This window comes from Choloepus didactylus, chromosome 13, assembly GCF_015220235.1.
Source record: "Choloepus didactylus isolate mChoDid1 chromosome 13, mChoDid1.pri, whole genome shotgun sequence".
In the NCBI taxonomy this organism is placed as follows: domain Eukaryota; kingdom Metazoa; phylum Chordata; class Mammalia; order Pilosa; family Megalonychidae; genus Choloepus; species Choloepus didactylus.
In genome coordinates, this window is record NC_051319.1 from 69,692,631 (window position 1) to 69,717,923 (window position 25,293).

The window sequence follows — 25,293 nt, forward strand, 5'->3', positions numbered from 1 at the left end:
GATGTTAAGAAGCTTACATTGAATTTTATCTTCATGGTCACACTCATCTTTTGCAAATGTACTTGATGACAGAAAGAAATAAAATTTGTAGTTTTGGGTGAAGAGTTTGCTCTACCTTGTGATTGTGAATATCAATCGTCCCTTATCAAATGATATAATGACATTATGAACACTTGGAAAACAGACTGGAAAAACATTTTCTATAATTCCATGACTTCCAAGCAACCATTGATAATATTACTTGTGTTTTATAAGATCTTTTTTCCTCTGAATGTGTTTTGTTCCAAATTTGAATCCTGATTTTAAAAATTATAACATTATATTTTAATCATCACCATCATTTTCTTGATGATTTTATAACATATAAAGTGATTCCATCACAATTTACTGAAGCATTTCTCCATTACTGGAATTTGGCTTCATTTTTATAAAAATTATGACTGTACCCACTTTAAAGTATTAAATAGTTTCATGAGCCATGTTCAGAGTGTAAACTGCTCATGTAATCTTCCTACTTTCAATAGAGTACCCATGTTCTCAACTGTACTTGGAAGCTACACTACAAATGATTTAACTTCCAATAACTAAAAGCTGGCCTGTTTTGCACATTTTTAGAAATATTTAATAATGTGTAGCTGGTATCAAAATCTATTATATTATAAATACATAATATTTAGTAGAGCTTTATATATCCATCTCATGTCTTCTACTCAAAACCAAATGGAAATAATGAAAACCAGTACTTTATAAAGATTTTCAAGAGAAACGCATTTCTTTCTAATCATAACATATGGCTGTGAGGATCATCAGTGATTAGTTAGAAAAAATATGCATAATGATGGATCAAATAGTACTGGTTCTATAAAAAAGAACTAAAACATCAATATCAATTAATATCAAGGTTTAGCATTTCTCTCAAACCCTCTGTGAGAAAATCTAGATTCATTGCAAATTAAATAATTTCATTTCTTTAAAAATTATATGAACTAATAGAAAACAATGAAACATTGTCAAACCTCCTCCTTCATCCTCTTATGATTCCTTTTGTTAAACATAAATCATGTGTTTTTTCCAACATTCTTTTATGAATTACACAAAGGAAATACCCCATTTCAGTTATTGTGTTTAGATATGTAGTACCAACTGACTGTTTTCTTTATGAAGAAAGAAACCTGTAACATTTTATTTTCTTGACTTACTATTATCCATTTTGACCATTAACTTTTGAAGTCAGTTTCTTCATGGAAACTTAAAAGGTTAAGATGTATGCATAAAAACAACAGGTCAATAATTGAAATTGAGTATATGTTTCCATTCATTTTGGAAACGAATAATTTCAATAGTAAATTGTGTAACTGAGAAGTTCATTATGGCATAATGAAAATTTATTTGGTTTCCAATATTTTTACTTTTGTGGTCAATAAGATGAAAACAAGAACAAAGATTTTTAAGTATTGTTTAAGTATTTTGATTTTTCCTATATTCCATGGGATTAAACCATATGGAACTGTCTTGAATGAATATAACAAGTAACTTACCAATACAGTTTCTTCCAGAAACATCTGGTTCATAACCACTGTTGCAATTACAACGGTAACTACCACGTAAGTTTTCACAAATTCCATTGGCACATATGTCAGGATCCAAAGCACACTCATTGATATCTGCATTAAATGTTGGAAGTTAATGCTCACACATACATTTCATAGTTTGTGATAACTTCAGGTCTAATAAAGATGGCTCAACATATGAAGTGCAAATCTAACTCTGCAAGCCCACAATTTGCCAGGAAAAGGAAATGAAAAACAAGGAGTAAGAATAAAACTCAGAGACACAGGTCACTTCACTGGTAAGTAAAAAAGGAAAATATAGGGAACTGGCAGAAATTTAAGGAATTAAACCACTTAGAATGACTGTATTTATGATAAAATTAATGTAGAAAATATATAGGCTGTTCGCCCAAAATCCAAAGGGAAACTCAACTCGACAGCTATTGTAACTTTCTAATGAAAAGGCAGAGATTTATTAGGGTGGCCTATATAATTTTATGATTCCTGAAGGCATGGGATATTTCTATTTTATTATCTTTTTGAACAGTAAACTAAGTAACATGATACTTAATAAATGTGATTCATTGTTGATGAATTGATACTAATGGATGGGCCAGTTCAAACATGGATACTTCAGATGACGAAGTTTTACAACAAGCCATGAATATGACCACTTCTGTCACCCGTGGGCAGTGGGACGTGGGAATGATGTTCTTTTATGAACGGTCAAGTAGTTTCCAACAGGCAAGAGGCTATATGGACAGGGAATTAAAAAAAAAAAATAGAGTAGGCGAAACTCCAGTCTTGGTCACCAGTCTCAAATTTTGACGTTTTCAAGAATTTGGAAGACCTTCTTAAGCACTATGGAAATGTCAGCCTTTTCATTTTATTTCTAGGAGAAACATCCCTGTAAAAGATTATTTGCTTTTACTCTGGTTTTATAGTAAATGAAAACTTTATTTACAAAAGACTCTTAAATTAGTTGTATCATGCCATGCATTCATACAGAATACAGTGACCCTTCAGGGCTACAGGGAGAAGAGCTAACAAACTCAAAACTATTAAAGAGTTTTGAATAGTTAAAAGCTGGGACAGATTAGGACAACTTTACAAATCGGTAATTAAAAATAAAACTATGGAGACTAGTCTGAGCTGAGAGGAGAGCAGCTGTTTATAAATCTGTACATTAAACTAATATTTTTTAGTTTTGGTTTCTAATATTTGTTACGATTCAATGTCACTACCAACTAAGTTATAATTTGTGTAACTACCTCTCAAACATGAAATCAGTAGAATATATGTGTAACGTGAAGACTTAACAGAATCCTACAGTTTTGTTTAAAAAAGAAATGAACCTATTTGCATATTGAAGTATAAAAGAACTTTAAAATTATGAACACATGTATTTAAATATTCAAGATTCCATATTAAATTTTATCAACCATAATTATAAATTTAAAAATAAGAAAACTTCAATGAATTTGAATTGTTTGACTGAATAGAATCACTTTAGTATTCTTAGCATATACAGTTCTAAAAAAAATTTTTTTTAATGCTCTGACTACAGAGCCCCTACAGACAAGAGCTCTCGTTATTTTTAGGGGTAACACCCCCACAAATTCACATTCTAGGACAGCTGCCATTTGGGCTTTCTCTGTTGTTCAGAAGACCACATTACATTGGAGAAGTGGTAAATCAGAAACCACCACTTTGATATGCAGTTGGGACAAATGCAGGTAGGGCAATTTAACTGCACAAATGGAAGACATATACATGGTGGGCATATATAGTGTTAACAGTTATTCTTAGGGTGGATTTTCCTGAACTTCATCCAAATCAAATCTCTTAAAGACTTTTTTTTTTTAAATCGTAGCTACACTGCTGTTTAATATTTTTTCTTGAAACTGACTCACTCTTTTTTTAAACTTAAATACCAACTCACCTCTTCTTAGGCAATGATGGCCATGAAATCATGGGTGTTTGTGTTAGTGACATTTTTACTAATGTACAAGTAACAGATAAATATTTATGCAAGATGGAAAATGTGCATATACATACCAATTAGAATCATCCAGCATATAACCAGTACTTTAGGAGATAGTTTATCACTATATATATACATACCAAGATACTTTCATAATATCAAATATTATCATTATATGCATGTTTATTATATAAAACTTATAAAATTATGTAATATAATTACTGTGATTATAAGCTTGAGAACTGAAAACAGTTACCTCTTCCATCCACGGTGATGCCTACTCCACTACTACAAAGACCATGGAATTCAGCTGAAAAATGAAAATAAACAGAGAAATTAAAAATGCCAAATTATAACTGTTCCATATACAAATCACTTAGATAACTTCTGAACTTCTATGAGGAAGAATTATGTGCATTAATTTTTAAAATGAAAAAAACCCACAACCATCTGCTAGCACACAGTTACTATAAGAATTTCAAAATCACAGATGAGCACAAAAAAGTAAATGAAAATCACCTTTGTAGTCATCATTGTGAATACTATTAACATATTGAAAAATATTCCAAATATTTTCTACATGTGGAAACATAGAAAAAAAAACAAACTAAACAGTATTACAGAATTGTTTTGTAGCTTTCTTTTTTCTCTAATAAATAAAATATTAATAGCCAACACTTACGAAGTAGCAATTAATACATGCCTGGCATCAGTCTAGGATTTTACATCTAATAATCTCTTTAATCCTTCCAATGTCACAAACTGAATACTATTATTTGCCCCATTCTATAGCTGAAGGAATTGGAACACAGAGAAGTAAAGTGTCTTCCCCAGGGCCATTATAGTTCATAAGTGGGGGAGCAGGCTTGGATCCTGAGCATTCTATCATGGACACTTTTCTATGACAATGTAGGCCCTCTTAATATCTTTTCACAGCTATCTGGATGAACCACATTTATTTAACCAATCTCCTACTGATGGAAATTAGGTTTGCCCAACTTTTAGAAAATATAATAAATAATATGAAGTTCATTGACATCACTAGGATACTCTCTAGGAAGTAAAATTACTCAAAGGTTCTACCCCTTACAAGACTTTTGATAACCCACTCCTCCCTAAATGTACCAATTATCCTTCTACCAGAAGTAAAAAAGAGTATCCATTTTTGTATACTGTCTCCATCACTGGGAAAATCAATCCTCTATGCTATATCAATCTGATAAACAAAAATGGCATCTTGTTTTGGCTTGTTTTTTAAATTTTAGGGAGACTGGGCATCTTTTTATATGTAATCTACCATTTGCATTTGTACTTTTTGAAATCCTGTTTGTGTATTTTGCACTTTTTATATAGAAGATTTCAACTTTCCTTATTGGTTAATGTAAATTCCTTATAAATTAAGGAACGATATATGAAAGTATTTTTCCAATTTACTTGTTTATTCTTTGACATCTGCTTTGAAAGTCCTTCACCATTACCGAATAACAAAAACATTTACATATTCCATATGAAAATTATTTGTTTTAAAGTTTAACATAGGGACTTAGCTTCATATTTTTTCTAACAGCTATCAACAATATTCATTACATAGTTCATTATTTCCTCACTGATTTAAAATACTATCTTTATCATATCCTATATTCCCACATATATTCAGGTCTATTTTTAGATTCATTTTATTAGTTCACTGATCTAAAAATCTAGTCCTGTACTTCTTTCATAATGTGCATAATTCAATTTAATATATTTTAGGGCAAGACTCCCTTCATTAGCCTTCTTTTTAAAAAATGTCATACTCAGTAATTCTTAAAGATGAATTCTCTTCATTTTGTCATGTTTCAAAAAACCCATTTAGAATTTTTAACTTAATTACCAGTCATTTCCTTTGCTTGCCATACTTGTATCCCACCTTCTTCCAGGGTAGTCCTTATATGTTTTTCAAGACCAAGCAAAACATGCCCCCTCTGTGAAGTCTTTCCCAGGCAACGACTGCTCCCTCCTTTGTGCTCTTACATCTCTTTTAAGGCACTAATCACACTAAATTGTAATTTATATGTTTGCCTCCTATACCCCAACAATTCCCAACTTAAAGGGAAAAAAAAGCTGTGTTTAGTTTTGATTTCCTACTGTATTCACATATATTCAATCCTGGTTTAGTGAGTATATGAATACCCAAGAGTCACTCTTATTGACCTGAGTCTGAAACGTGATAGAGTACAATCTGAGATCATTCTGTGCCAAGATTTAAAAAAAAATCAGATTCCTTCTGTATTTATAATCTTGAAACAGACAGCTAGATATTATGCTATTTATCTTCACCATGACATCACAGATCAAGGAACTTGAGGTTAATGTATTCATGTAAAAAATCTTTTGTAACTCTCAAAATTCTATGAGCAAACAGATTTTTCTCTGCCTGGGATTCATATGTAAATGCATATTAGATCTCCTTATCATGTTCCTCACACATCTATACAGAACTGTATATCTTTGCTTCAATTAAAAGTGAACAATGAAGCTGACACAAATTTTGGCTTAATTTCTGATGTTCTATTTCTAGGGTCTTTATGAGGTGCGAAGCTGGCAAAGGTGACCACCTGAGTTTTTAGCAGGGCATGGCTGGCAGGGCTCTCCAAAACCGTAGTCGGGGTTGGCACAGCAGCATTCAGACTTGGTCACTGCTCCAGGGAAAGGACGGACACACACTCCCTTCTTGATTCCACCATAGCATGTACTGCGCATGTGAGTATCTAAATGAGGCAGGAAACAAGGATTTGAGATGGTTTTAGAGATAAAAAGATTTCACAACTCATTTGAGTGGCCTACTAAAATCATGCAAAGAATACAGAGTTCCCATAAAACCCTTCATGCACACAGTTTTCCCTATTTTAACACTTTGCATTAGTGTGGTACCTTTGTTACAACCGATAAAACAAGATTATTATAATTCTATACTGACTATAGTCCATGTAGTTGTATTGTACAGTACTATGGGTTTTTTAAAAAAAATTTATTCTAATAACATATTTACAACCTAATACTTCCCGTTTTAACCACATTCAAATATGTAATTCTGTGGTAATCACATTCACAATATCGTGCTACCATCAATACCATCTATTACCAAAATTTTTCCGTCAGCCCAAACAGAACACTCTACCAATTAAGCAGTATTTCCCCTTTCCTACCTCATCCCCAGCCCCTAGTAACCTATATTCTAGTTTCTGACTCTATGAATTTGTTTATTCTAATTGTTTTGTATCGAGATCACAGAATACTTGGCCTTTTGTGTCTGACTTATTTTACTCAATATGATCCAAATTTCCCCTCTATTCCTAGCTGTCAGCAAGCTGCTTCTCAGCCTGCAGGGAAAGTTCTGGGAGGGGGAACCAGAGATGAGTGTCCTGGTTCAATCTTACAGGCTCCTGCCAGACAGCCTGGCATGGACATACAAGCACCCCAGTATGTGCATGAGGTTACTCTGCACCCTCGGAACGAGGCCGGGTGCCCACCGTGAGAGCACACGTCAGCTCTATGACAGGCGGAGAAGAATGGGTGGGGCCAGCGAGGGCACCATGAGTGTGTCCTACCATTTTTAAAGCTGCATTTTCTTGATTTGACCCTCACTCAGTTACTGCAACCCTTTAACTGGTTTTTGAAGTTTGAGGAAGATGGTTCTGCCAGTGTTTGCTAGTTGGTCAAAGAATCTGTGGGGGAACTACTCCCTGGAGCATCTTACACTGCCATCTTGGTCAACTGGAAGTCTACGTTTATCGCTTTACGAGTTCTAAGCTTTTAACTCATTTATTTAATCCTCAAAAAACCAATGAAGAAAGGAAGCACTGAGTGATTACATATTTTTCCCAAGGCCACACAGTTAATAAGCTTCAGAATTGGGATAAAGGAAAATCAATCTTTTTGCTGACAGTAGTATCAAACAGTGTTCACAAAGATGTTTAAATACAGGCACACGTTTCATTGCACTTTGCTTTATTGCACTTTGTAGACAATGCATTTTTTACAAATTGAAGGCTTGTGGAAACCCTGTGTCAAGCAAGTCTATTAGTGCTATATTTTTCAACAGCATGTGCTCACTTCATTTCTCTGTGTCACATTTTGGTAATTCTTTCAATGTTTCAAACTTTTTCATTATTATCATATCCGTTACGATGATCTGTGATCAGTGAACTTTGATGTTACTATTGTAATTGTTTTGGAGCACCACAGACCACACCCATATAAGATGACAAACTTAAATAGAAAAATGTGGGTGTGCTGACTGCTCCACCAACTTGCAGTTCTGTTTCTCTCCTTCTCCTCCGGCCTCCCAATTCCCTGAGAAACAACAATACTGAAATTAGGACAATGAATAACCTTTCAGTGGCTTCTGGGTGTTCAAGTGGAAAGAAGAGTCACACAACTCTTGTTTTAAATCAAAAGCTAGAAATGACTACGCTTAGCAAGGAAGGCATGGCAAAAGCTGAGAAAGGCTGAAAGCTAGGCCTCTTGCATCAGTTAGCCAAGTTGCGAATGAAAAAGAAAAGTTCTTGAAGGAAATTAAAAGTGCTACTCCAGTGAATGCACAAATGATAAGAGAGTAAAACAGCCTTTTTTAAAGAGAAAGTTTTAATAGTCTGGATAGAAGATCAAACCAGCTACAACATTCCCTTAAGCCAAGGCCTAATCCAGAGCAAGGGCCTGGCTCCCTTCAATTTTTGAAGGCTGGAAGGTGAGGAAGTTGCAGAAGAAAAGGTTGAAGCTAGTAGAGGTTGGTTCATGAGGTTTAAGAAAAGTAATCATCTCCATAACATACAAGTGCAAGGTGAAGCAGTAAGTGCTGATGTAGAAGCTGCAGCACATTATCCAGAAGATCTAGCTAAGATAACTGATGAAGGTGGCTACATCAAACAACAGAGTTTCAAGGTAGATGACACGGACTTCTATTGGAAGAAGACGCCATCCAGGACTTTCTTAGCTAGAGAGGAGAATTCAACACCTGGCTTCCAAGCTTCAAAGGACAGGCTAACTTCCTTGTTAGAGGTTAATGCAGCTGGGGACTTTAAGCTGAAGCCAATGCTCATTACCATTCCAAAAATCCTAGGGCCCTTAAGAATTACGCTAAATCTACTCTGCCCGTGCTCTACAAAGGGAAAAACAAAGCCTGGATGACAGCACACTGTTTACAACATAGTTTACTGAATATTATAAGGCTAGAGTTGAGACCTACTGCTCAGAAAAAAAAAAAAAAAAAGAGTCCTTTCAAAATACTGCTGTTCATTGATGATGCACCTGGTTGCCCAAGATGTCTTATGGAGATGCACAACGAGATGAATGTTGTTTTCATGCCTGTTAACATGTCCATTCTGCAGCTAATGGATCAAAGAATCATTTTGACTTTAAAGTCTTCTTATTGAAGAAATACATTTCGTAGGGCTATAGTTGCCATAGATAGTGATTCTTCAGATGGATCTGGGCAAAACAAATTGAACCCCTTCTGGAAAGGATTCACCATTCCACATGCCATTAAGAACATCCATGATTCATGGGGGGGGGGGTCAAAATATCAACATCAACAGCGGTTGGGAAGAAGTTGATTCAAACTCTTATGGATGCCTTTGAGGGGTTCAACACTTCAGTTGAGGAAGTAACTGCAGATGTAGTGGAAATAAGAGAATTAGTATCAGAAGTAGAGCCTGAAGATGTGACTGAATTGCTGCAATCTCATGATAAAACTTTTTAACAGAGTAGGAGTAGCTTCTTATGGATGAGCAAAGAAAGTGGTTTCTTGAGATGGAATCTACTCCTGGTGAAGAATTGGAAAAATTGTTGAAATGATAACAAAAGATTCAGAATATTACACAAATTTAGTTTATAAAGCAGGGTTTGAGAGGATTGACTCCAATTTTGAAGCTTCTACTGGGGGCTAAAATGCTATCATACATCACATACTACAGAGAAATCTTTCGTGAAAGGAAGAGTCAATGGATGCACCAAACTTCATTGATGTATTATTTTAAGAAAGGGCCACAGCCACCCCAACCTTCAATACCCACCATCCTGACTGGTCAGCAGACATCTACATAGAAGTAAGAGCAAAGAGATTATGACTTGTTGAAGGCTCCGATGATGATTAGCATTTTTTTAACAATGAAGTATTTTAAATTAATGTATGTATATTGTGTTTTAGACACAATGCTATGGAAAACTTAATAGCCTACAGTATAAAGTAGCATAACTTTTATATATACTGGGAAACCAAAAAATTCATATAAAGCGCTTTATTGAGCTTTTTTTGTGAACCCGCAATGTCTCTGAGGTATGCCTGTATTCTAACACTAATGTGACAGGATGTTAAAAAGGAGATTTAAGGTGAAATTCTATGGCACTAGATATCACATACCAAGGTGAGTTTTGAGATACCACCCTAAAGTGGATATAGGAAAATTGGTGTCATGGTTCTTAAACCCTTCCCTGACACTGAGGATATAAAAATTTTTGTTCAAGAGAGTATTGATTGAGAGGATTTGGGGGGGGGGGATTATTATTATTATTATTATTTTTTGCAAGATCTGGTTATGAGTTGGGGGTGCTTCCCACTTCACCGCAGGCTTCACAGCAGGCTTTTGAAGAGTTTCGTACCCACCTCTGCCTGGGATATATAAAAGGCAAAGTCAGGCTGGCTACTCTTTCTGCTGCAGGAACAAAGGAGAGGTGACAAGTCTGAGACCAGCTTCTATTCACACAGTTTAACAGGGTAAAGGAGGGTGTGTCCTATGGACTAGACAAGGGACATGGCGAGACTGGGTCCTGAGAAGACCCAGTAGAGAGTGATGAAATACTATCCAAGAGAGTCTGTGAGAACTGGGCTGCTAAGGGACAGAGGATGAGTGAGGAATGGCCAGCAGGAGGAAAATGCAGTGTCCACAACTCATGAACGGCAGATGAATTTCTCTGCATGAATTGCCTACAAGGAAAGAAGTCAGCTTAAAAGATCTGAGAATCTCAATCTTGAAGTCAGTAATGTAAGAACTTCCCTGCTCCTATTCTCTAACCTCTCCTCCCTCTACTTTGACCCTGGTGGATTCAGAAACCTTCTCACTGAGAAGGTCTGAGGTTGGGGAAGTTTTTCTTAAAATCAAGTTCAAACTACTGATTATCATGTGGTAACAGGCAACCTAATTCTAAGCTGAGATTACTTTTGTTACATAAAGTAGTCATAGAACCTTTTGGTATCTAAAAATATTCTGCTATCTAAAAAGTATGGGATGGCTTGAGTTTTCTTCTTTACTTGTAGACAAACCACCCCCACTGAATAAATTTTAAAGGAACGGGGGGATAAAAATCAAGTTGCCATTTGTTTTATACCCTGCCTGCAAGTCATGCTTCTTCAACATACTAGTTATACTAATAGTTAAATTTTCCAAAAACTAACCACATTTCAATATCTAGGGAAACAAATAAACAAACAAAATGAACAAATAAACGAGTAAAAGCAGAAATCTACAATTAAAGTGTTAACATTAATAATCATTCATAATAGTGATTTGTTTCTAACTTCAACAATCAATGGTCTTCAAAAGCTTCACCAAAGGAAAAAGGCATGAAAAAAAACCACATCTAGCACATGATGGGAACAGCAATATATAACTTCACATACATAACAGATGGTGTTTTATTTAAAAAATCTTAATTGACCACAATCACAAAAAACTGGAGAAAGCTTCCATCCAACAATTTCTGATTTTTTGCATCTGGACAACAGAATTAATTTTTGTGCTTGAACACTAAATTCCTAAAAACCATTCATATGTTGGTTGCTTAAAAGAAAAACTTTCTCCCTCCATGACTGGATTTGTAATCACTGTAGATTTCAGAAGAATCATTTAAGTAAAGGAAAAAGCAATTAGTGTATTAAAGCAACTGAAAGCATTTTAGCTCTTCAAGCAGGAAGGAACTACATTCTTCTAGTTGGTGTATTTGAAATGTCCCTGAACAAAGTGCTGACAGCCTTGTAGGATGACATAAATCCTACACTGGATGAACTTGAGTGAATGGACTATTTTCATCTGCCACTTTTTTTCCTTTGGGCTCCAAATGGTTTGGTTCTCATACGTAAGCGTAAAGCACTATCAACTATGTCTAAGAAAGAATTTCATTTCTCTCAAATATACTTTTCAATCAATGATTATGGCTGCCTTTTCTGTATAAAACTGAAAAACAGAGGGTGCACACTGGTTAATTCACCTTAGAGGTATCACTGAAGTGTTTCAGAGAGAAAACAGCATTAAATGTGTTTTTACAACTCACTATGTTTATTGTTAGCATTAGAAACTTATTGGCTGGGTTTTGAAATCCCAATGACATTTCTGTTTTGCCTGAATCTTTAAAACTGAGGCATGGTTGTTCTAATTGATTTTCATGCAAATTATTTGATAACAGTATCCAAGAGGAATTCTGAATGACTTAGAATAAAATATATATTCTCTCTCACACTCTTCACTTGCTTCTACAGTTAGTTGCAAGGTGATGAATGATTACTTAAAAGCATTCCTAGCTTTTAATATAAGTTCAAATTCTAGGGTATAAGCTATTGACATTTTAAATTTTATTTGGGAGAAGGCAAACCTTTATTTATAACTATGATTTCCTTTCCGTGTCGTATGTGTTATGAATTACAAAATCTAAATGCATTGTACTCAGAGACTCAGTTTTCTAATATTATCAGGGATGCTGGCTTAAGCAAAATTTTTCTTCTCCAACATTTTTGACTTGCATCTCCTCAGAATTTTCTGCAGGGAATACCTGGGGCTCTCTGTCCATTTTTCAAAGATCATTTGGACACTGGAGACATTAGAAATCATTTCACTTACCCACACAAACCCGGCCATCTACGCCCACAGCTAGGCCAGGGGGACAGTCACAGCGGAAGGACCCCTCATTGTTGATGCAGTGCCCATTCATGCAGATTCCTGGGGTCTGGCATTCATCAATGTCTGCCCAGTGGAGGAAAAGAAGCCAGGGCCATCACAGGAAAAATTTAACTTTAACTTCATTACAGACTTTACTTCTTACCACTGCTCTAGACTATCAGCCTTTTGTGTTTAACTTTATAACTAGTAAAAGAATACATAGATGTGATGACAAATCTTCTATCTAAATGCAACCTTTTTAACCACATTTGCAGAAAGACTGAGAGAAATTTACCTTGTTTTACCGGTCAAGAAAAAAAAAGACTCACAAACTCCTTTTTCATTATTGATTGTCTGATAATCCTATTCAGTATGATATAATGGTTAATTCAAACTAGCTAAGTAAAATAAATCCTTAAAACACGAAAACAAAGTTTTGTAATTACTTTTTATTTTCACATACAAAAATACTTAATCCAAAGGTGGATGCTTTTTGACATTAATTTGATCAGTTTATAATAATAAAGTAATTTGGGGTACTACTTCTAATTTTCAATCCACATGCATTTACTAATGTAACCCAGCATTAAATGGTGTCTGCAAAAGAGGAAACAGCCTTCACAACACAGCACTGATGAATCATGAAGAAAATTTCAAGATTCCTGATAACACTTGTAATAAGAAAATCAATAAAAATTAAATTATTAAGAAAGCAGAAATTGGTGAGATCAAGGTCATTTTAGATGTGTATTTGTTTTTTAAGAAATGCTGAAATAGTGTTACACACTGTAACATAATGCTAATCTCATAACCTGTGTTCAATCCAAGCCAGCTAACCTTGAGATGACATCTCAATTCAACTAACAAAGCTACAATATTTCTATTTAATCCATACTCTATTTTCTTGGAAAGTCAAGAGGCTATTGCTTATCAAGAAACATGAGAATCAATCTCAATTTCCTCTCTCTACTGTCATTGGAATTTCACTGAAATTATAGAGATTGCTTCTGAGTCTTATTTGGTATTCTGATAAGTTAGTGCAATTGAAGGCAGAAAGCATTCACTGAGTTGATATATAAAATGAGAAAACTAAAAAAAACAACTTGCTTCTCTGTAAGAACTGCAAAATGTATTCCACCTTATTAAATTCCAACTTTAAGAACATAATATAGATTTGTTTATTTCTAAGAATCAAATCTACTGCTTACTAAAGTTATTTCTAGACCTTGGCCTTCAAAATAGCTTTATATATAAAATAACTGATATGAATATTCAGATTATTTCTTCACCAAGTCAATGTAAAATTTTCAGATAATATCGATACAGTTCCTAATGATCAATGCATTAATTTTATAGAAAAGATGTAATTCTAGATCGGTAATAGTGGAAAATCTAGTTCTAATAACACATAAAAATGAAAACCTTTCAAGATTTTTTTCTTCTTCTTTTTCATTCAGCAAGAAGTAGAGAGAAATTAAATCTACATTGTCTTCCCCAAGCCTTGCTAACACCACCGTCATTCCCTTAATTTTTCACAGACCATTTTTTTTTGTACAGACACTATTGTTCCCTAGACTACAATGTATGTTTTTCTAGGAAACATTACACACCTGCTTTATTAAATTAGCAGGAGATGTGAATAATATGAAATCCACGTGAAGAAATTCAAGTAATCCTTGCATGATTCATTCAAACAAAAAGATGGTTTCAATCATAGTAACTATCCTATCTCAAAGCCATACATACCAGTACAGTAACGCCCATTTGGAGCCAAGACAAATCCTGGTTTGCAGATGCACTTGAAGCTGCCATCTTCATTAATGCACATTCCATTCAAACACATGTTGGTTGTTGTACATTCATCATGATCTGCAAGGAGAGAGACTGACTTAGACCACTGGCCTTGAGGGGACCAGTTCCTTCTCCTTTCACAAACAATCTCCAGTCAAATTCCACCACATAAATGAGCCATGTACTCAAGGATTTTTAAAAAAGATGAATGAATGCCAACTGAGTGAGACAGTGTGGAGAATGTGAACGGCTTTTAGTATGAGAAGCATAAAGTAGAAAAATCAATTTTGTGCTTAGCTGCTATTAAAACCATAGAAACCATAGTGTTTTATTTTGAACACCGGCTGGGTGTTTCATTTGTTAGAGAGAATAAAGCAATGACAAACCACATTGCAAGTGAAGTGACCTAGAATTTCATTAGTGGATGACATATAACATGTTGCCGTGTAAGTACAATATTTTTGTGGAGTCCTGGTATCTTCAGCTCCACTAGACATCACCAAGACCACAAATTTAGAGATTTGACTGATTATCACATATGCCAAACATTTTTATGTCTCCCCATAGGGGAAAAGACTGTTTCTGTCTTGTCAGTGTTGTAACTCCAACACCTGAAATATAGTAGGTACTAAATGATTATCCAGACTTATGAAAATTAACTGTTACCTGTTATTAAACAAATACTGCACAGAAAATTTCCAGAAGCAGTAAATGATTTATTGTCATAACATTTTTTGAAAAGTCTACCCTTCACTTTAACAGTCTAATGTTAAATGCATTTATATTTTACCTATTGAAGTCATCTGAAGAACTCTCACATATGTGGTGTGTGAGCTTTCATGGAAATAGTATATATGGTTCTAAATAAAAATGTATATCCTTTAAAAATCTTTTGCAAGGGAAGAGGCAATTTCCATACCAACACAGTTTTTTCCATCTGTAGTTAATTCAAAGCCAGCATTGCAAATGCACTGGAAACTTCCATCTGTGTTCACACATCGACCGTTTTTACAAAGAACCCCATTCTGGATGCACTCATCAATATCTGGAAAGAGTAACAGCAGCCAGACATTATTCTTTTACAATACTTATAGATAGAACTAGTAAGATAATAAACATAATTTTAAATGTTCAGATTTTTTTACACGTAATATCCAAGTTCATGTTGCTTCTTTAGCAAAATTACCATCTTTCACCAGATTTTTTTTTTTTCTGGTGTAGCTGTAGACAATTTTACAGCCTTGACTTATAGTGGCTGAAAAGGGAAAGAAACAGAAAAATGGAATAAGATGTGTAGTGAACCTCAGAAAGGAGTGGGTAGTACAGCTGGAATTACTGGTGCAGCTGTTTTTGACATAGTGGTTGAAGACCTTAAAAGTCAGAGCAAGAAGTGTACAGAATTTCTGATTAAGAGTAACATGATGAAAACTACTGGAGAAAGTTGATTCAAGCAGCTACCCGTGGATGAATAAGAAATGAAAAATAAGACACGCAGAGTCATCTGCTAGAAGGATTCTGAGATGAGCCAGCAATGAAGTAGAGAGTTTGGATGATGGTAGTGGGTGTAGCAATGAAACTGAATAAAGACTAGTCATGATTTGGTATTGCACTCTGTTTGGGTGCAAAGAAAACGGTAGGTGAAAACGACTATAAATCTTAGGCCCGGTTAATCAGAGGACAGTAATGCTAATGGTGTTACTTGGAGAAAGAAAGCTGTGGTCTAGCGAAAGAAGAGAAACTGAATTTTTGTGAAGCCAGATACCACGTGGCCTAGGTTATCGATGCAAATAGTGTTTATGTTTAAAGTCAGCACCTCTGAGGGTAGTATAAAATCTGTAATAATGTAACAGCACTTATTTTTTATCCCATATGTTGCTTTAATAAATTTACTTTTAACCTCAATCACCGTGGTCATTTTCTTTCATGGAACACTTTCACATGTGAAAGCAAACTGCCTTACCAATGCATGCTTGCTTGGTAGGAGTCCTTTGGAATCCAGCATGACATTTACAATAATAGGATCCAGGTGTGTTAACACAATCTCCATTAGTGCAGGGATTTGATGTGCATTCATCAACATCTGTGAGCAGCAAAAGAAACCATTATAGACTTCAGTCCATTTGTAGAAATGTTTGTTTAAAGTACATTTAGCCCTCCCAAATTTGAGAGAAGGCCAGTCAGTGGTAATAGTCTAAATAGCAGAATATTTTTGGAAATGAATGAAAATTCCTACATACAGAGGCTAGTCTGGGGATTTACCAAAAAAAAAAAAAAAAGCCTATTGGGAATTATAAGGGAATTTGCTTTAATCAAGAAATAATCTTCCAATTTGAATAGTGCACGATGATTAAAAACATGGGCTCTGCAGAGACAGTCATGAGTTCTGTTGGTTGTAACAACTATTATCTATAGGAATCTGGGCAAGTTAATAGCCTTCTAAGACTCAGTACAGTATCTGAAGAAAATTAAAGGTTTTTGAAGATGCATATATCCATAATATATGTAGTCACTGTTGTTAGTTTTTTCATTTTTGCTATTAGTTTCAACAAAAAAATGGACAGAGTACAGTATTTCTTTGCCATTACTTTCTTGTGAACACAACTATACATATGCAAAATTTTGAGGCTTTGATAATATTTTATAGTAACGAACATAGGGTGGGGTAGAAATGGAAATTAATTAAAACAATTAAAATTAGTTTCAGTGGTTTCCAGTTTAAGATCTTAAAACTGGCACAGGGAGTTTTTGCATAAAACCAAGTTTTGTGAAAATGCTAGTTCTGATCTTAAATATAAGAAAAGGCAAAGCTTTTTATTCAAGTCCTCCTAAGGCTTAATTAAATGCAAACCCCATTGCAGCATTCAGGGATGGCAAAACCAGGTTGAACATTTTGGAACAGTTAAATCCCAGTGAAAACATTTGTGCCATTCAATGTGTTAGAAGTTCAATTCATCTTCTCTTAGCAGTGCCCACTAAATATTATTTTGAATGCTGGCAAGTTAAAAACCTGGCTGGATGGTGAGATCTAATGATTTGCTATTATATATACATGTATAAGCCATTAACATATACAGTTTCAGCTAAACTGGAGAGCACAACAATAAAATCAGTTCACACGTTTACCATTTTAATAAACAGATTACTCCTTTCACAGATGTTCTTAGAAGAGGAACTGTACTCTATCAAGCTCACCAACCTCATTTAGATAAACACTGAGACTAAATGCAATTAAAGCCTCTCTGGTAAAAGTGTTGGGGAGGGACTCATAGAGAATAACATTAAAACAACAAAGAATAACAGGATTAAATGCATTTTTCATTGCATCCAAGGATCCCTTTAGCCCATTAAGACGCACTTACATTTAAACTTTTGGTTGATAACATCAATCCTACTGAGCCAAAGGAATGAAGCAACATGAGGAAAGAGAGAATTTTAGAGTATTAGCAAGCATACAGAGTATAATTAAAAAATATCACCTTTAGGTCGCAGTGTTGAAGATCACTTAATTCTCTGTGTGTACATAATATCGAAACATAACAATTACAAATGTGTGAAGATACATTTACAGAAGCCTCAATGTAAAGTTCTGTTCTAGTGAAGAATATGAAAGACCACGCACCCAACCCTCAGGTGAACTTTCCGAGGAGCCATGTCACTTTTCAGGACCTTACTGCTCCTCTTGAGAAGCTGTTCCGGAGGCCCCTTTTGCCATGACAACCCTGCCAGCTCTTTTGCCATTACAGCTGGGATTCACTTCTGTCTCCTTACCCCCTTAGGGGCTTCACCAAGGGTCCAGCAGACTTAGCCTATATAATAGTTGATTTATTTATTTCTTCTTTGGAAGCGAAAACCAAAAAAGTATTCGTGACCTTACAAATCCATATGACTTTAAAACCCCCATTTATTGTTTTGGTTTGTTTTTCAGGATTATTGCAAGATTTTAAGTAAGTTTCAAACTAATCACAAATGACCACTGCCATGTTCGGAAATACGTTTCTTGCCTTTTTATTCTGAGACTCTTATTCTGTCTTGGTTAGAGGAGCAAGAGTACCTAAAAATTACAGTTTGTTTTCATTGGGGCCTGAGTAATTTTAAGCAACATTCATGGGAGTTTATATTCTTAAAATAAATGAAAGAATCGCAAAAAACGTTAATTATCAAAAAGGTTAAGTTCTCAAGTACTATTTGGGAAGGAGTATTTGCCTTTGAAAACTAGTTTATATTCCAGCAAAGAAAAGACTTTTTGTGAGTGCTCTAAGATTACCTGTGGTTCAACTGAAACGGCAATTATCTTTTACTGTTCTAAGTTAGAAGAATTTGAATGAATTAAAATCATTGCCAATAGCAGTTTGACTTGTTCAGATGCTAGAAGAGTCACAATTTCATTTTAGAGTGGAATTCTCAGGAAAAGGAGAGAAAAAATGGCATGAGTAATATAACTGTTTCCAAGCCTTAGGGGTCATTCTCATAATAGCAAAATGGAAGGTGATTTTATTTTCCTTGTCTTTGATCTTTTAATACGGTTATTGTCTTTCAAGTTACACTGCTTCATCAGGTATGTAATAAAAGCTCCAAATTGCAATGACAGTTTGTTATTCCCCAAATACTGGTACAATTAAAACAGGTACCACTATCTATAATTTAAAACATTAGTTAACTCACACCCTCTTAGTAATTTCTGATATCCCAACTTGTTGTTTATAAGATCAAACTGATTAAAAGCTCAACACTAGAAAGAGATTAGGATTACAATATTTTAAAAAAAAAACATATTTTCAGCAAATATATCCCAATGCTAAGCTGTGACCCTATGAATTACAACAGTTAGCAATATAACCTAATTGGATTTTAACTTTGCAGGGCACGATGATGAGACCCATATAGAATGGAACTGTTTGTAACAAAGTTTGGGTAAAATGCAGAAGTTTGAGATTTATATTAACATAACTGTGCAGATATGCAATCCCAACACTATATTAAAAGGAATATATACATGAAGGGTGGCAGAAGCCCTTCTTAACTGGATTCTGGGAAAAATTAGGCACTAATAGCTTAATCATCCATTGCATCTAGAGTGGTACTAACTGTGCATCACCCTTGAGAGAACTGATAAAACTGTCATCATTTTCTGCAGGGCTTACTTCTCTAGCATAACCCTGCTACAGAGAGTTTGGATGGCAGTATGACTGCAGAAAAGAACTTTGATCCTTCAAGATAGTTCAATGGCTGGTAAAGATACTCCGCCAGAGTACAGGTGATTTATGAGCTTAGATAAGGTGTACCTAGGTACTCTGTCACTTAAACAAGCATCAAGTAGTATCAGCTAACCCAGGGCTGTTGCATATGGTTACGCACTGCATAACCCTAGAATGGGATCTTGTGTGGGTTTGTCCAGTGCAAAATCTGTGCAACTGTACTTAGGGACTCAGAGCTAAGCCTTATTTGATCACTCTGACCTTGTAACCCTGTACATATTTTATAATGACTATTTTTCCAAAACTTATTGTATTTGGTTTACATTTTCTTTTTTTCTCCTTTATTAGAGAAGGTGTGGGTTTACAGAACAATCATGCATAAAATACAGGATTCCCATATACCACCCAACCACCAACACCTTGCACTGGTGTGGAACATTTGTTAAAATTGATGATAGAACATTTTGTAGTTGTACTATTAATTAAAGTCCATGGCTTAACTTAGAGTTCACTTTTTGTGTGGTGTAATTCCATGTATTTCACATTTTCTTTTATAATCACGGAGTACATAGATTTCTTCAGCTGACCTTGTCAAAATTATGATCCTCTCTCTGTACATGACCTCTCATCTAGATCGTATAACAGAAGACCTAAACCCAAACCTGGTATTCAGGGTTATGCCATATGAAAAATATATATGATCATTTGCTGAATACGATGAATAAATAAAAGATTAATACCCTCAGAATGGCTGAAATCTCATCCTCCTAAAACCACTCTCAAAAGATCGTCAAAGCCCTTTTGATTACCAAATCCAATAGACAATTTTGTCCTCATTGCATCTGACTTTTCTGCTGCGCTTAGTACCTGACACAATTTTTCTCTTCAAAGTGTACATGTGCAGAGCTTCAGTGACATGCCCCTTTCTAGATTATTTTGCTGCTTCCTTAACATCTACTACTCAAGTTTCTTTATGGGTGTTAAATATTGTTGTTTCAGAGGGTTATTACTGTTATGTTTTCACTTTTCCTGTTGTTCAGCTTGGGTGACAGTGTTCTCCCTCATTGTTCTAATAGCAGCCACCTGTATGTTGCTGACAACTATATCTATAACTCTTTAGCATGAAGAAATTGGAAGAAAAGAGGTCAAACAGGAAATTTTTATAGCAGGTTTAGGCAAGAAATTATGACAATGACGCAGGATTGCAGAACAACAGAGTGACTCTACAGTTATTTAGGGATCTGATGACAAATTGATTGTGGGGAGTTAGGGAATAGGAAACCGCAATGACATCCATATTTCTGGCTATATGGTGGTGTCATTAACTAAGTTAGGGAACGTGGAAATAGGTGCAGATCAGGTAGAAACAGCTGACAAGTCTCTTTTGGACATACGGAGTGTTAGGTGTCTAGGACATTCTATTACAGAGGTCTAAGGCTAAATCTTTACACTGAAAAAATGGGAAGGACTTAGGTTTCTGGCCAAGACATACTTACCCTTCAACTTGAAACATACAAGAAAGGGACTATATATATATATATATATAATATATATATATATATATATATATATATTATATGAGAGATCATGGTTCTCAAGAAACTGGATAACTGGACATCAGATAACAAAGCGCAGAGATCCCTGAGTTTATAAGCTTGAGAGAGTTTCCAGACTATGGTTCAGGGGAGGGGGAATCTAGGCAGAGTCCAGCAGGCTCTGAACCCAAACACAAGGCAACTAGTGTTTGTAGAACACAGTGCTGGAGAGGGAGAGCTGTACAGTGAGAGAATCTGGGGACTTTAGGGGGTGTCCTTCTCAAGTATTCAGCAGAGTAGTGATCAGTACATAAATATAAGGAAAGAACCTAAGGCAAAAGGATTAGGGGCAACAGTGCCTGGCCATCACATAGGGTGAGAATAATGTCTGTTCCCAGTAGCCAACTGGAAAACCTCCAGGGGTGTGGGAGATGGTATACAGAAGGGTCATGCCTCACGAGTGGGGAATAATGCGTCTTAGGGTAGGGACCGTGCCAGTTCCACCTAATAAATATTAAAAGACCAGAAAGGATCAAACTCTCTCTAAGTAACACAAATGCATCTCAGAACAAAGCTCAAGAATATCCATAGAATACAAAAACAGCCAGCACTCAACAAGATAAATTTCACAATCATGTCCCATCACAGGTTACCAGGCATGCAAAAAATCAGGAAAATATGACCCATACTGAAGAGGCAAATCAAACAATTGGACCCATCTCAAGACTGACATAGGTATTAGAATTAGCAGACACAGATGCTGAAACAGTTATTAAAACTGTATTCCACACATTCAAAAACTAGAGAAAAGATGAAAAATGTTAGAAACACAGGAGATGTATAAAATACCGAAATTGAACTTCTAGAGATGAAAACTACATTGTTTCATATGAGAAACACAACGGATGGCATTAACAGATTAGACATTATATAAAAATTATATAATACATATAAGAAAAGATTAATGAACTTGAAAACATAGTATTAAAAACAATCTAAAATGAAACACAAAAGAGAATTTAAAAAAGAACATTAGTGAACTGTAAGACAACTTCAAGCAACCTATTATATGTAATTCAAGTTATTTAAGGAGAGGAAAGAGAGGAGGACAGAAAAAATATTGAAAAATATTGTCAGAAAATTTCCAAATATGGTGAAAACTATAAACCCACAGATCCAAGAAGTGCAACAAACTCTCACCACAAGAAGCATGAAGAAAACTACATCAAGACACATCATAATCAAAATGTTCAACCAGTGATCCAGAGAAATTCTTAGAAGCACCCAGAGTAAAAAGAGTCATGTTATCTAAAGAAAACAAAGTTAAGGATGACAGTAGAGTTCTGTCTGAAGCAATGTGAGGGAGAAGATAGTGGAGAGAAGCCTTTAAAGTACTGAAAGAAAATAAACTGTCAACCTACAAATCTATACCCAACAAGATCAGGGGCAATAAGGATTAATTCAGATATACAAAAGCTGAAAGAATTCAGGAAAAATTTTATCAGCTGGAAATTTATTTCTACACAAAGAAATGAAGAGCAGCAGAAATGGTAGCTATATGGGTAAATATATATTTTTTCTTATAATTTAAGTTCTTTAAAAAATATTTACTGACAACATCAAATTTGAAGTCAACAAAGGAGATACAATGTAATAACAAAAACAGTCCAATAATCAAAAAATGATAGAAAAAGAGGAAAAAGAATAAAGAAGAGATGAAAGAAAACAATATAAATACCCATATTAAAAGGCAGGTGTTGTCAAACTGGATTAAAAAGCAACACGTCACAACCTCCTGCCTACAGGAAACACACTTTAAATATAAAGACACAAAAAGGTCAAAAAGAAAAAGATGAAAAGACTTGTGTGGCCACAGATCAAAAGAAGCTGGAGTGCTATATTAATATCAGACAAAGCAGATTTCAAGGTAAGGAAATCTAGGGATAAGAAAGCCATTTAAGATAAAGGGAACATACATGCTTTGCTTCAAAATATATGAAGGAGGAATATACAAATGCACCCTTATGGTTGGAGATTTCAATACCTATCTCTCAATAACTGATGAAATACAAAGTCTGTAAGGATACAGAAGACTTGAACAAAACTGTTAACCTACTTGACCTATCTGACATTTATAGAACACCCCACTCCACAACAGAAGATAACACACATTCTTTTCATGTGTATGTGGAACATTTACCAAGACAGACCAAATTCTGGACATAAAACAAGTCTTAATAAATGTACAATGATTCAAGCAATAGAGAGTATGTTCCCTAACCACAATCAGATTAAATCAGAAATCAGTAACAGAAAAATATCTGGAAAATCCCCCAACACTGGGAACTAAATAACACACTTCCAAATAGTTCATGGGTTAAAAAAAAAAAAAAAGAAAAAAAAATGAAAGAAAAATGAGAAAGGATTTAGAAATGAGGAAAATTTAAACGCAACATTTCAACATTTGTAGAAAGTAGCTAAAATAGTACTTATGGGAAAATTTATAGCTCTATAAGCCTATATTAGAAAACAAAGGTCTCAAATTAATGTCCTCACTTCTACCCTAAGAAACCAGGAAAATAAAAAAGAACAATGAAACTCAAAGTAAGTAGAAGAAAGAAAATAATAAGGATCAGAGTGGAAATCAATGAAATAGAAAAAATATAGAGAGAAAATGAAGCTAGTTTGCTGAGAAGAGCAGTAAAATTGATAAACTTCTATCCAGACTGTGGGTAGGGTTGGGGAGAAGACAAAATACCAATATCAGGAGTGACATAACTACAGATACTGTCAATATTAAATGGATAGTAGGGAAATGTTATGAACAACTTTATGCCAGTAAATTCAATGACTTAGGTGAAATGAACATTTTTTTTAAAGACATAAATCACCAAAGCTCACTTGAGAAGAAAGAGATGCAACCTCAATAGCCCTAAACCTATTTAAAAAATTGAATGTGTATTTGAAAAATTCCCACAAGAAAAATTCCAGGTCCAGATGGTTTCCTGGTGAATTTTACCAAGTATTAAGGCAGAAATAATATGAATTCTTTACAAACTCTCCCAGAAATTTGAAATAGTAGGAATAATTCCTGACTCATTTTATGAGGCCAGTATCACCCTGATTCCGAAATCAGAAAAAGACATTACAAGAAAAGAAAACTACACACCATTATATCTCATGAATGTAGAAGTAAAAGTTCTAAACAAAATTTTAGCTAATCAAATCTAACAATATATAAAATAGATAATACATTCTTAGCCAACTGGAAAAAGAAAAATGCAAATGATCATCTCACCAGAAGCAGAAAAAAGCAGTTGATGGACTCCAACATCCAACATTACCTGATGGACTCCAGGTAAAATTTTTCAGCAAACTAAGAATACAAGAAAACTTCCTCAATCTGATAAAGGCATCTTCGGAAAACCTATGGCTAGCCCCATATTTAATGGTAAAACACTGAATTCTTTTTCCCTTAGATAATAGACAAGATAAGGATATCCATGGCTTCTTTTCAACACTCTCCTGGAGGTTTAAACCAGTGAAATAAGGCAAGAAAAAAAGAAGATATTTATATTTGAAAGGGAGGGGTAAAACTGTTGGTAATTAAAATAAGAAACATAATATAATTTATTATAATATCAAAAGCATGAAAAATTTATTACAATGTGACAAAGATATGAAAGACCTGTACACTGAAAGCTGCAGAACATTGCTGAGAGAAACAAAAGCATGAACTATAAAACAACAAACTGATAAATGGAACTTTAAAGTTTAAAAATTCTGTTCTTGAAAAGATATGCTAAGAGATGAAAAAACAAGCCACAGAATGTGAGAAAATAATTGAAAATCATATATTTGATAAAGAACTTATATCCAGAATGTATAAAGAACCCTCAAAACTACACAATAAGAAAAGAGTCCAATAAAGAATGGACAAAGATTTGAACTGACACTTCACAGAAGAAGTATCAGATAGCAAAGAAGCACATGAAAAATGGAAGACATTTTTTTACTGGGAATCTTACGGAAATGTAAATTAAAACCACAATGAGAAACCACTGCACTCCTATTAGAATTGCTAAATTTTAAAAATTTGAACATACCAAGTGCTGGCAAGGATGTGGAGGAGCTGTAAGGGGAAATGTAAAATGGGACAACCATTTGGTAAACATTTTGGCAGTTTCTTAAGCAGTTAAACACACTCCTACCATATGATCCAGCCATTCAACTCCTAGGTATTTACCCAGGAGAAGTAGACTGTCCATACAAAGTCTCCTACATGAATGTTCACAGCATCTTTATTACTAGAAACAACACAAAAGCTTG

The 25,293-nt window shown here is 34.7% G+C and overlaps 1 protein-coding gene across 1 annotated transcript in view; it reads right to left on the bottom strand.

Annotated features, from left to right (window-relative positions):
• FBN2 (fibrillin 2) overlaps positions 1 to 25,293 on the bottom strand; it is a 266,492-nt gene that overhangs the window by 85,915 nt on the left and 155,284 nt on the right. The window contains exons 12-18 of the mRNA XM_037800910.1: positions 16,195 to 16,314; positions 15,154 to 15,279; positions 14,190 to 14,312; positions 12,405 to 12,527; positions 6,132 to 6,284; positions 3,791 to 3,844; positions 1,539 to 1,664 (exon numbers count right to left, since the gene is read on the bottom strand). Of these exons, the coding sequence (XP_037656838.1) occupies positions 1,539 to 1,664; positions 3,791 to 3,844; positions 6,132 to 6,284; positions 12,405 to 12,527; positions 14,190 to 14,312; positions 15,154 to 15,279; positions 16,195 to 16,314 (825 nt within the window). The remainder of the gene's footprint in view (positions 1 to 1,538; positions 1,665 to 3,790; positions 3,845 to 6,131; positions 6,285 to 12,404; positions 12,528 to 14,189; positions 14,313 to 15,153; positions 15,280 to 16,194; positions 16,315 to 25,293) is intronic.